The 12094-nt window shown below is 48.6% G+C and overlaps 2 protein-coding genes across 2 annotated transcripts in view; both read left to right on the forward strand.

The window, feature by feature from the left end:
• Nucleotides 1–1463: 1463 nt before the first annotated feature.
• Nucleotides 1464–4833, forward strand: COMMD2 (COMM domain containing 2). The gene is made up of 5 exons (XM_088061211.1): nt 1464–1586; nt 1671–1748; nt 2845–2927; nt 3635–3808; nt 4313–4833. The coding sequence occupies exons 1-5, from the start codon at nt 1520–1522 to the stop codon at nt 4508–4510; spliced, it is 600 nt and encodes a 199-aa protein (XP_087917337.1). The 5' UTR covers nt 1464–1519; the 3' UTR covers nt 4511–4833.
• Nucleotides 4834–9611: 4778 nt separating this feature from the next.
• WWTR1 (WW domain containing transcription regulator 1) overlaps nt 9612–12094 on the forward strand; it is a 46509-nt gene continuing 44026 nt past the window's right edge. The window contains exon 1 of the mRNA XM_014254415.2: nt 9612–10033. Within this exon, the coding sequence (XP_014109890.1) occupies nt 9645–10033 (389 nt within the window). The 5' untranslated portion in view covers nt 9612–9644. The remainder of the gene's footprint in view (nt 10034–12094) is intronic.

Raw genomic sequence — 12094 nt, forward strand, 5'->3', positions numbered from 1 at the left:
ATTTGTTGTATTTCCCAGCCATAACATTGCAAATATTCCCATGTAAATATATCTACAGCAATTTATAAATTTTTAAATTGAAAAAAAAAAAGATGCTGAAACGCAGAGCATTTCTGGGAATCTTACTGAAACACTGCATCTGCATGTATGATTCTGGAATTTGTATTCAGAGTCTGAAGGTTAAACTTGATAACATTTTAATAGTGTAATTTACTCCATATAAAGAAGCTTACTTCAGTCACGGGGATGGCCTGTATCCATGACTGCCAGTCTTGCATAAAAGTGCAGCATGTTCTGAGCAAAAGCTAGTGCTTCCACATGGTGACAAAATGACAAATGACAAAATTAAGATTAAGATTAATTAAAATTAAAATTAAGATATTTTTCTACTCACAGTTTCCAGACATTCTGTTATTAAAAAAACCAAAAAACACCTCAAAAGTTGTCCAGCCTTTGGGTTTAACAAAAGGAACTATCTCTTAAAGGACGAACAGCTACGAGAAGTTGTTATAATTTTAATAACTCAGAACCTTGGCGGGGGGAGGGGTTGTTTCATTGGTTGTTGTTGTTGTTGACTTCACTGAACAAGGAACACGCATTTTTCTGTGGTAAGAAATGCTGTGCCAGGGCAGCAGCATCAGCGTCTGGGTGACACATTACAGCGAGATCTCCACATTACCGGGCCTGTACATGGGAGCGGGCTTGAACTGCTGCTGGAAGGTGGAATAACAGAATCATCAGGAAGGAAAGGAAACGCAGAATTAATCTGTTACCTCACTTCAGCACAGGTCTGTAAGATAGAAGAATGGTTTCGTTGCAGCGACGCGCACTTGGGGAGAATCGTCACTGCGTCCGTCCCCGGTGCAGCCCCTCGGGCGCTCTCCCCCGTAGCTGCCCGGGCAGCTCCCAGCCCCGCTGCCCCGGGACACGGCTCGGAGCTGCCGCACGCCAGGGTGTCCAGGGTGTCTCACAGGGTGTCCAGGGTGTCTCACAGGGTATCCAGGGTGTCTCACAGGGTATCCAGGGTGTCTCACAGGGTGTCCAGGGTGTCTCACAGGGTGTCCAGGGTGTCCAGGGTGTCTCACAGGGTATCCAGGGTGTCTCACAGGGTGTCCAGGGTGTCTCACAGGGTATCCAGGGTGTCTCACAGGGTGTCCAGGGTGTCTCACAGGGTGTCCAGGGTGTCCAGGGTGTCTCACAGGGTATCCAGGGTGTCTCACAGGGTGTCCAGGGTGTCTCACAGGGTGTCCAGGGTGTCTCACAGGGTATCCAGGGTGTCTCACAGGGTATCCAGGGTGTCTCACAGGGTGTCCAGGGTGTCCCACAGGGTATCCAGGGTGTCTCACAGGGTATCCAGGGTGTGCCAGGGTGTCTCACAGGGTATCCAGGGTGTGCCAGGGTGTCTCACAGGGTGTCCAGGATGTCCCACGGTGTCCCAGGGTGTCCCCGCGGCCTGGGCCCCGCGCAGGCGCCTGCGGGTCGCCGCCCCTTCCCGGCCGGTGCTGGCGGAGCCGCGGGGATGCTGCTGGTGCTGTCGGCGGAGCACCGGGCACACCTCGGCTGTTTGCCGCGGGCCGGCGGCGCAGGTCGGGGCCGCGGCGGGTCCGCGGCCGGGAGAACCGAGCCGAGCCGGGGCTGCAGCCGGGTCTCTTCTCTCTCTGTCCTTACAGCCCTTGGCGAGCTGGGGCGCCTGGCGCTGGAGCAGCTGCGGCGGGGAGCGGCACCGCGGGCCTGCGAGACCGCCGCCAGTGAGAACCGGGCCGCGGGGAGCGGGGAGACCGGGCCGGAGAGCGGGGGGACCGGGCCGGGGAGCGGGGAGACCGGGCCGGGGAGCGGAGGGACCGGGCCGGAGAGCGGGGAGACCGGGCCGGGGAGCGGGGAGACCGGGCCGGAGAGCGGGGGGACCGGGCCGGGGAGCGGAGGGACAGGGCCGGAGAGCGGGGAGACCGGGCCGGAGAGCGGGGAGACCGGGCCGGGGAGCGGGGAGACCGGGCCGGGGAGCGGGGAGACCGGGCCGGGGAGCGGGGAGACCGGGCCGGAGAGCGGAGGGACCGGGCCGGAGAGCGGGGAGACCGGGCCGGAGAGCGGAGGGACAGGGCCGGAGAGCGGAGGGACAGGGCCGGAGAGCGGGGGGGACCGGCCGGAGAGCGGGGGACCGGGCCGGAGAGCGGAGGGACAGGGCCGGGGAGCGGGGGGACCGGGCCGGGGGAGCGGAGGGACAGGGCCGGAGAGCGGAGGGACCGGGCCGGGGAGCGGGGAGACCGGGCCGGAGAGCGGAGGGACACGGCCGGAGAGCGGAGGGACAGGGCCGGAGAGCGGAGGGACAGGGCCGGGGTGCGGGGGGACCGGGCCGGAGAGCGGAGGGACAGGGCCGGGGAGCGGGGGGACCGGGCCGGAGAGCGGAGGGACAGGGCCGGGGAGCGGGGGGACCGGGCCGGGCCGCGGTGATTTCGCGGCAGGAGGGCAGGAACACGGTGGGCTCTGCGCCGGCCACGAACGATCCCCGAGTCCCCGGTGCACCGCTGTGCGGCATGGAGCTCCAGCACCGCGGGGGTCGGCGCTTCGTGCTCAGTGTAAAGAGGAAAGAGGAATCTCTTTTCGGACACAAACCCTTCTCTGTACCATTCCATGAGAAATTATTTTGTGTTTTTCTTAGTTTTTTGCTTCTGATGGTTTGTTTTGAGGGGGGTCTTTAACATGCTGGATGTTGTTATTTGAAGGGTGTGAAACTTTTTTTTTAATTTTTTTTCCCCTAAGCATATTTTGCATACTAAAATTTTGTATCTTGAAGTCTCACTGCTGCGGCAGTTAGCAAGTAAAAGGCACTTTGTGCTTCCTTTAAAGGAAAGCTGAACATTGGCATTGACACCATTCAGCATGGGGTAGAAGGACTAGTGTATCTTCTTACTGAGAGTTCCAAGCTTATGGCAAGTATACCTTTTCATAAGGAATTTGGGGATACACTCGAGATGTCTTCTGGATGCTTAGCCCTCTAAAAATACTGGTGTAAAGATAGCTCGAAATTTTAATGTCTTGACCTACAGGTTACTGTGTACTGTGGTAGAATGTGGTTGGTTACAAACTGTGTCTGCAGGGTGGTGCATTGGAGAGGTACAATGGCATTTTCTGTGGAGACACTAGCAGCTTCCCCAGTGCTGGGCCAGGCTGCTACAGTAAGCACAAAAGCTTGTGAAGCTTCTCCTGCCTTTGGGAGAGGAGCCTGAGTATTGTGGCTTGTGCTGCTCATGTGCAGATCACTGCTGGGCGTTTGTAGTCTGATTATCAGTGGCACAGTAGCACCCTAACAAATGTATTCACACAGCATGTTGTGCCTTGTAACACAACTGAGGTGCTCCCCCATGCTGTGTTTTGGTCTTTGATGTGAAGGCTTACATGTGAGGAGGTTGAATGTTCTTTAAAAAAACTGTTCTTGAAATTCATAAAATCTGCAGTAATATATCAGCATCTGTAGATCCTTGTAAACCTGGATATTTGTTTTGTCCAAGATGTAGAATTGTACTTGAACATTCCTGCAGGAGAATAGCTGTACCATAGTATATGTGATGTTTAGTTACAGTTTTATTTGCTTTTCAAGAAATAATGATGATTACCTGGCCTAATTTGTTATTTCTAGATTTCTGAGGTTGACTTTCAAGATTCCATTCATGTTTTGGGATTCTCAGATGAATTGAACAAATCTTTGCTCCAGCTGTACCTTGACAACAGGAAAGAGATCAGGAGCATTCTTGGAGAGCTAGCACCCAGGCTTCCCAGCTACCACAGTCTGGAGTGGAGACTGGATGTGCAGGTGACTTCCCTGATGTTTTTAGTATTCCATCTTTTCCTTCACATTTTTTTACATAATAAAAACCCACTAAACAATGTAAAAATAATTGAGACAGCAGTACTTAATGTATTTAAAACTGACATGACTTTGTTAGTGTCCCACAGCCAGCCAGTTGAGAGATGAACAGTATATGCAGTGATGCAAAGTACTTATTGCCTGATGAAAATTTAATTAATGGCTCTATTGGTATTTTTAAAACATTAACATATACTGAACATATTTGGTCTTGATTATCACCTTATTTTCAGAAATATTATGAAAGCATTGATTAAAGTGGGTTAGTATTCCTTAATTTTAAAACACAATAGCAGCTTGTTTTTTCAACCACATCTTTAATGTGGATGAAACAGGTTTCTGAACAGTCATGCAGGCAGGTTCTACAAGCCTGATGAGAACTGTTAAGAACAAACATTGATAACCATGTTACCAATTTCCTGTTCCTGTCCCACTGAACCCCACCTGCAGCTTGCAAGCAGAAGTTTGAGGCAACAGATCAAGCCTGCTGTGACTATGAAGCTACATCTTAACCAAAATGAAGATCAAACTGCCCAGGTGTTGCAAACTGACCCTGCTACCCTTCTCCACCTTATCCAGCAACTGGAGCAGGCGTTGGGGGAGATGAAGATGAACCACTGTAGAAGAATAGTGCGCAACATGAAATAACCTCAACTCCTCTCTGCTCTCTTACTAAGCAGTTTGTAAAACAACTCAAAACATTGCTCACAAATACATTTTGAGGAAAAATAAACATCTGGATCAGATGAACTGTTTTCCTGTGCCAGGATCTTGAGCCAGTATTTACTGGCCAAATGTCCTCAGCTGCCAGCTTTGCACATTTATATGTGGTGATCTTTTTCATAGAACCATCTTCATATATAGTTCATGGTAACTAAATGTGATCAAATATTACTGCTTTTGATTTTTGATTAGTATTTTTCATGTAATTGATCTCTGTTTTCAGATGAAAAACAAGATTAGCTCATACATAGGTGAGTGGCTTCCCTCATTCTGTCTCTCCTCACTACAGCCATAGTCTGGAACTGAGGGCAGCAAAGCAGGAGTTTTAGATACAAATCCTAGAAGCTTCTTCTGTTGTCTCACTAGTGCCTGATGAATCTGAACATATTTACCTTTTTTTCTCTTAGAATGTTTTAAATAAAAATCCAGCTGCTATAGAGCTGATTGGCATCATGGTAAGTGCTGGCAGTCTACACATGGCTCATATCCTGAAGCATGTGCTAACTGAGAGTGTTCAGGGTTTTCCTTAGGGATTCTGAGTAAAATGGTCAGTTGAAAGCAGATGTTGAGAATGCAGAATGTCTCTGGAGAGCCTGCATGTTCTTTTGCGCAGTGAAAAAGGAAAAGCTGCAACGCTGAATGGTTTTGTTTCCTTTACAAAAAATTACCTCAGCTAAAGATGATCAAAGGTAAGCTTTGAAGCTGGATGAAACTGAGAGAAACTGAAATGCTGGCAGTGATCCACAAACAGACTCAAGGAGAGAGGGAAGGAGAAAGATCCTTTACACCAAGCATCTTACTTTTAAATTGTACCTTTCAGTTTGTACTGGGGGAAGTACTGAGCCTGGAAAAGCAGCTGCTCAGCGGCAGGAATTGGGCTTAATTATTGGAAAGGAAGATTTGCCTTTAGGTGAGGTTGGAACTGGTCTACACCTCTGCAAGTTCTCACTTCTCTGTCTTCACAGCATCCAGGGCAGCTCCTGCGGGCTTAGCACTTAAGCCCCGCTAGTGAGTGTGCCTGCACAGCAACCAGCTCTGGCTGTCGGTGCCTCTGTACAGCAGCTGAGGCTGGGGAGTGAAAAGGCACATGTGTCAATCACCCAGAGATACTGGTAAAATAGGAATTCACCCTTGGATGCACACTTTGATTTTATTGTAAACTCCCAAATTAAAGGTGGCATGTTAAGCTAAATTTAACGCATCTTCTGTAATTTGCACTTGCTTTATAGAAACCCTTGAACATGACAAGGAGACTACAAAGCATTTTTCACAAGCTACTAAAAAGTTTGGTTGCTGCTTTTAACCCATTTTATTTTTAATAGGTTTTTTTAAATTTACTACTGTTCCATTGTGTTCTTTGTTCTCCACTGCCATATAGTTCAGAGGAACAGAAGTTTTCTGTTCTGTGTGGCTGTTCACAGATGGTCATGGAGCACCCAGCTGTAGTTACTGCCTGCTTGGAGTCTCCTTGCACAGAGCAAACCCAAAGCAGAGAAAGAACCATGCCAGGCTGTGCTGTGCACTGGTCTGTTGGTTACTCAGAAAGAATAAGGCTTGCCCAGAGACCCTGAAGTGTTATTTTATAACAGACATCACACATGCTGCTTCACCTATGTAGGTTTTCTCAGAAAAATGTTATTTTATTAAGAGCTTTGACATAGAGCAGTGATGGATCTAGATTAAAAATTACATGTGGCATTATTTCTTTAACTCATTAGATGCTCATCATATAAGGGTACCTTTAAAAGTGTACTTCTTCTGAGCTGTTTAGGTTTTCATTGAAGTAGAGATTGAACTTGCTGCTAGAAAATCAACAACAAATAGGGTATATTCAAAGTACTGGGCTTTATAAATCCTTCAGATGAACACAAAACCTCTGTGCTATTCAAAACCATTTGAACACCATGTGAAATTGAGATAAAATAATGTTATTGCCTTATTTTTTACAATGTACAATCTTGCAGTGAGAACAAAGAAATAATGATAAGGAGCTTTCTATATCACATTTGTGATTTGGCTCCTTTATCACTTAATCCAGCCCCATTGTGATGGAAGTGTCCTCGTCTTCCACAGACTTGAGCATTTTGAGTCACTTGCCCTGAAAGCTGGTGGTCATATTTTTTTGTCCAAAGAAGGAAGTTACTATTTCTAAACAAAGACTAGTGACAACAATACTATGAAAATTTATACCTATGGTTCTAATCACTTCCTAATTATTGGAGAAAAACACTTTAGCCTACACCAAGTGGTACAATAGCAGATAATTGTATTATTCAGTAAAAAGTGCAGCTGAAATACATCTTGTTGAAGAAGATGGTTCTAATTGTAATAAATGTGGCTTAGGTTTAAGACAGATGTGTACATACTCACGCATAAGATGCCAGGCTTATGAAAGTGGTTTAATTATCATAGATGAGATGGCCCCATGCATGAGACTGTCAGAGCCTTCCCTTGAATGGACATGTTGCCTGGAAAGGAATGGAACAGGTAGAGAGTGTGTGGTTTGTGTTTACTCAAAGATACAGAGCCCTGGAAGCAAAAAAAGCTCTTTTAAAGGCTGTATGAAAAAGTGTTCATGTTCAGATCATTATCTGTGCAACAACCACATGCACACACCCTCAGAATCTCATATGCAAAGGATTTAAATAAGGCTATTGCAGGAAAGAAAAAAGATACGTAATGTCTGCATAGCCCTGGAGCAGGTGCTGTGATTAGCACTGCTCTTTGAGCTTGTTGCAGCAAGGAATCCAGTACAAAGCAGTAAAGAATGGTACCAGCATTCTCTGGGAAGGGAAATATAAACAAGTCTCAGGAGTACTGGGTTTCCTGACCAGAAATACAGCAGATGTTGGGAAAATAACAAAAAATTAAAAACCCTCAAAACAATAACAACAAAACCCTCAGACCCTCACAAAAACAAAGAAGAACAAAACAAACCTCAAGGAGGAGATCTGCCAAGCCAATGGAACTATGAACAGGAAATGTGGTGAAATGTAACTTACAAGGAATATTTGTTGAAGCAAAGCCATCAGGAAATGCATAGGATCTGTTTCACAGAGCTAGCTGTAGTTCCTGTACAGGCTTAAACTGCAACTCTGAGAATCTGCATAACCAACATTTTATGTAACTGATTTGAGGGACAAAGATGGTTTGGTCAGGCCCACATTCACCACTAGAGAAGCCAAATGCAGTTTAGAGAAGTTTATGCATCTTTTAAAGAAATAAGGAATAAAGTTCAGAAAAAAATTACTTAAGGCTTTTCTAAGTGTAGATTCTGATTACTGAGGAGGGTATATTCTTATCACCATAGCTTAGAGTCTAAAACACAGAAATAAAATAATAAAATGCATTACTAAAATAATAAAAATAAAATGCTAAATAAAATAATGTGTTTGTTTAGCTAGTGTGTGATATCTGTGTGTGTAGTCATAAAAATACTGGATGCTTCCCTCTGTAAAAACCAACACATAAGCTGGAAAGTGAACAATATTATTCTTTATAAACAAAGCTACTGAACTTAAACTATTTTTGGTCACATCGCTATTCAAAAGTTATTCCAAGTGCACCAAGAAAGGGGACAAGATTAAAACAACAATTGTATTTATTAATTATAGAAAACCTCAGGTATGCATTTTGATGACAGCTCTGGTTTCTAGTATAGGCTAAACCAAAGACAAGAGACTGAATGGGCAGTCAGCAGAGTTGCACAAAGCATCACGCCTGCATTTGAAACTACCCCTATGGACAGTGAGCTGGAAGGAGTTAAGATAGAGCTCTGGACTCATACTTGCCAGCAAAGAGCCAAACCTTATCCAAACCACAGCGAGGTGGTTGCTGTCCATGTCACGACAAATGCTTCATTCCTCCCCATCGCCATAGCATCACTAAACTATGCAATTAAATTTGTACGTGGACTAATTTAAGCACAATTTTGCTTCCAGAAATTATCATCACCCATTAACTTTCTGAACAACGCTTCTGGAGCAAAGCTCATGAGACAAAGCGCTCCGAAGGTTCCCCGGGCACCACGCGCTGGGGCTGGACGGGGACAGCCGCTCCGGGCGGGCCCCGGCGGCGCAGAGAGCAGGCACAGCCCCGGCAGAGAACGGCACAGCCCCGGCAGAGAACGGCACAGCCCCGGCAGAGAACGGCACAGCCCCGGCAGAGAACGGCACAGCCCCGGTAGAGAACGGCACAGCCCCGGCAGAGAACGGCACTGCCCCGGCAGAGAACGGCACAGCCCCGGCAGAGAACGGCATTGCCCCGGCAGAGAACGGCACAGCCCCGGCAGAGAGCAGGCACTGCCCCGGCAGAGAACGGCACAGCCCGGCAGAGAGCAGGCACTGCCCCGGCAGAGAACGGCACTGCCCCGGCAGAGAACGGCACAGCCCCGGCAGAGAACGGCACTGCCCCGGCAGAGAACGGCACAGCCCCGGCAGAGAGCAGGCACTGCCCCGGCAGAGAACGGCACAGCCCGGCAGAGAACGGCACAGCCCGGCAGAGAACGGCACTGCCCGGCAGAGAACGGCACAGCCCGGCAGAGAACGGCACAGCCCGGCAGAGAACGGCACAGCCCGGCAGAGAACGGCACTGCGGGGCGACGCGAGAGGGGGCGAGGGCGGGGCGGGCTCCGATGGCCGCCCTGCCCCGGCCCCGAGGGCCGTCCCGTGCCCAAAGTTTCCGCAGCAGTTGCATAACTGCGGGCGGGGCGGCGCGGGGGCCGGGCTGGAGCTGCCGGCGCTGCCCCCGTCCCGGCGCTGCCCCCGTCCCGGCGCTGCCCCCGTCCCGGCGCTGCCCCCGTCCCGGCGCTGCCCCCGTCCCGGCGCTGCCCGGCCGGGGGGAGGGCGCCGCGCTGCCCGGGGCCGCCCCGCCCGCCCGGGACAGCGGCGCGGCTGGCGGGGGCGCAGAGGCTCCGTCCGTCCGCCTCGCCTGCTCTGCTCCCGGCGAGCCCGCTCGCTCCAGAGGCCACGTCCTCGGCGGCGGCCCGGCAGCGGGGCCGGCCCCGGCCACCGCCCGCCCCGGGACGGCTGCGCCCGCCGTCGGGCCAGAGGGGCGGACAATGAACCCCGCGGCCGCGGCCCCGCCGCCGGGGCAGCAGGTAATCCACGTCACGCAGGACCTGGACACGGAGTTGGAGGCGCTCTTCAACGCGGTGATGAACCCCAGGCCCAGCTCCTGGCGGAAGAAGATCCTGCCCGAGTCCTTCTTCAGGGAACCCGACTCGGGCTCGCACTCGAGGCAGTCGAGCACGGATTCGGGCGGGCCCCCGCCGCGCCTGGCGCCCGTGCACGGCCGCTCGCACTCCTCGCCAGCCTCGCTGCCCGGCGCGGCCGCGGCGCCGCAGCACGGCCACCTCCGGCAGCGCTCCTGCGATGGCACGGACGAGCGGCCGCTGCCGCCGGGCTGGGAGATGGCGCTCACGCAGACCGGGCAGCGCTACTTCCTCAAGTGAGTGCGGCGGGGCTCCGGCCGGGGATCCGCGGGGCTCCGGCCGGGGATCCGCGGGGCTCGCCGGGTGGGAGCTGCGCCGTGCGAAGGCGGGGTGGCCTCCGGGTCCGAGGTGTACGCGACATTCCGGTGGAGAAAACCCTTCCCTACGGGAAGAGAGAGGCGAGGGAGAGCCTGGGGCGCTCCCGGAGCCGGGCAGAAGTCCTGCCCTACATGTTGATAACGCATTTCTTTTCTGCTTGGCCACACGTTCAAGATTCTGAAACTTAATTTTTTTGAAAATAAATTAAGAAACAGTTATTCCAGGAATTTTTGCAGTTATTCTGGAACGTGGTAGCAGAGCTGTGCGTGTCCGTGACCTGTGCGAGGTAGAAGGGGCTGTGGATGGGTGGAAGCTCCCCGAGCATCCCCGTCTGCGGGGACACGGCAGGAGCCCGCCTTGCTCCAGTGCCGGGCTTTGACAAGTGTGGTAACACAAGTGTCGGTGTCTCTTCTGGCCAGTCGTTTTAGCCAGAGCGTTTTATTTATGACATCTGACATTTGATTCAAAGCCGTTTAATAGGCCTGAAAATATGTAATAGCTGTAATAAGTGGTAAGGGAGCAGTGCCTTATTTTGGTAGATTCTGTAAGTCGGCTACAGATTCACTGCAAACTAAATAATACTGCATTAACTTGTTAAATAACATTAAACGTTTGCTGATGAAATAAAGCATTTACTGATGAAGCATGTGCCTGAGGATATTGAGAAAGTTAAACTGTCAGGGCTCCAGGACATCATTTAATTGATCACTGCAGCCTTCTTGGTCAGAAGAATAAAATCTCGAGTTCACATTGAGCCATGTGTGGGCTTTCAGCTATCATAAATGTCATATAGACAATATGTGAGGGGGAAAAGAGACAAAACTGTTTGGAAAAGTGAAAAAAGTAATAATTTACTTGATTGTATAATGATTTCTTTGCCTCGTGGGTTTGGAATCTAATGGATTACTCAAGAGCCCAGTCTCCGAATGACTCCACAGAGTTTAGATTTTTTGTCTTTTGTCACACTCTGAGCTACCAGCAAAGCATGTAAATACCTTTCTGTATGTCACAGTATATTGTTTATGATACTGTGTGCATGTATCCCAGGGTACAAACTTAGAAGTTTGTTATTAATCTGATTTATCACCTAAATGAGAAGATCTCATGTCTCTACGCTTTGCATGTATTTTTCTCAATTAGAACAAGCTACAGAGAAGTAGCTGACTGACAGGAGCATTGTAAAAGACCATTCATAAATAATTATTCAGTATAAATTCTTGCTAGGGTTTGGTCCAGGGGGTGTTTTCAGATACCTCTGGCTAAAAATTGCATAATATAATCTTTGCTCTGTGTTTTTTGACTAATATCAAAATGAGCTCGTATGGTTTCACCTTCCTGTCGTGCTTTTCTGACCTAGAGACAGAGTTTTCCAAGTCAATGGATTTTTGTTGCTTATGCCAAAAATTCAAGGCCTTTAGTAACTGAAAAGCAAAGGAAAAAAACTTGAAGTGATTTTAAATCTTTTTTTTTTCAAAATCCTGTCAACAGTAATTCTCTGATTAACAATATCCTTTTTAATATAAAATACAATATTCATTGCGTATGTAATTTTGTTACCTAAGTTAATATTTGTTTTGTTTCCCCAGTTTTATCTCTGCAATAGATCTTCTCTTGTTTATATAAAAATAAATTGGAATAATGCATTCCTTTATACCTTTAATGTATTTTGTTACACCTCAATGCTTTGGGGGGTAATATTTAACTATAAAATGCTCACATATGAATTATAGTATTTTAAAGATGTAATATTCTTCAGGTGAAAATTCAGTTTAAGATTGATTATGGAAAGCAGCATTTAAAGCTTTGTGTAATAAAATAATAGAGGATTTGAGGTGATATGCTAAAAATCATATTTGATCAAACTAGGGTTACATTTCCCTATATTAAAGGAAAAAAAGGAAGCCAGTGCTTTCTAGCATAATGATAAATATTGTTTCTTGGCCTTAGCAAAGAAAAAATTGAGAAACCAATTAAAAGTA

This window comes from Pseudopodoces humilis, chromosome 11, assembly GCF_049639895.1.
Source record: "Pseudopodoces humilis isolate 2021_Gansu_Grassland_sample_001 chromosome 11, ASM4963989v1, whole genome shotgun sequence".
Lineage (NCBI taxonomy): Eukaryota > Metazoa > Chordata > Aves > Passeriformes > Paridae > Pseudopodoces > Pseudopodoces humilis.

What these genes read in the sequence shown, in the direction of transcription:
- COMMD2 (XM_088061211.1), top strand. Translation starts at nt 1,520, where the DNA reads ATGCTGCTGGTGCTGTCGGCGGAGCACCGGGCACACCTCGGCTGTTTG. An exon ending in GCCGCGGGCCGGCGGCGCAG is followed by an intron (nt 1,587 to 1,670) that starts GTCGGGGCCGCG and finishes CTGTCCTTACAG; the next exon opens with CCCTTGGCGAGCTGGGGCGC. An exon ending in GGCCTGCGAGACCGCCGCCA is followed by an intron (nt 1,749 to 2,844) that starts GTGAGAACCGGG and finishes CTTCCTTTAAAG; the next exon opens with GAAAGCTGAACATTGGCATT.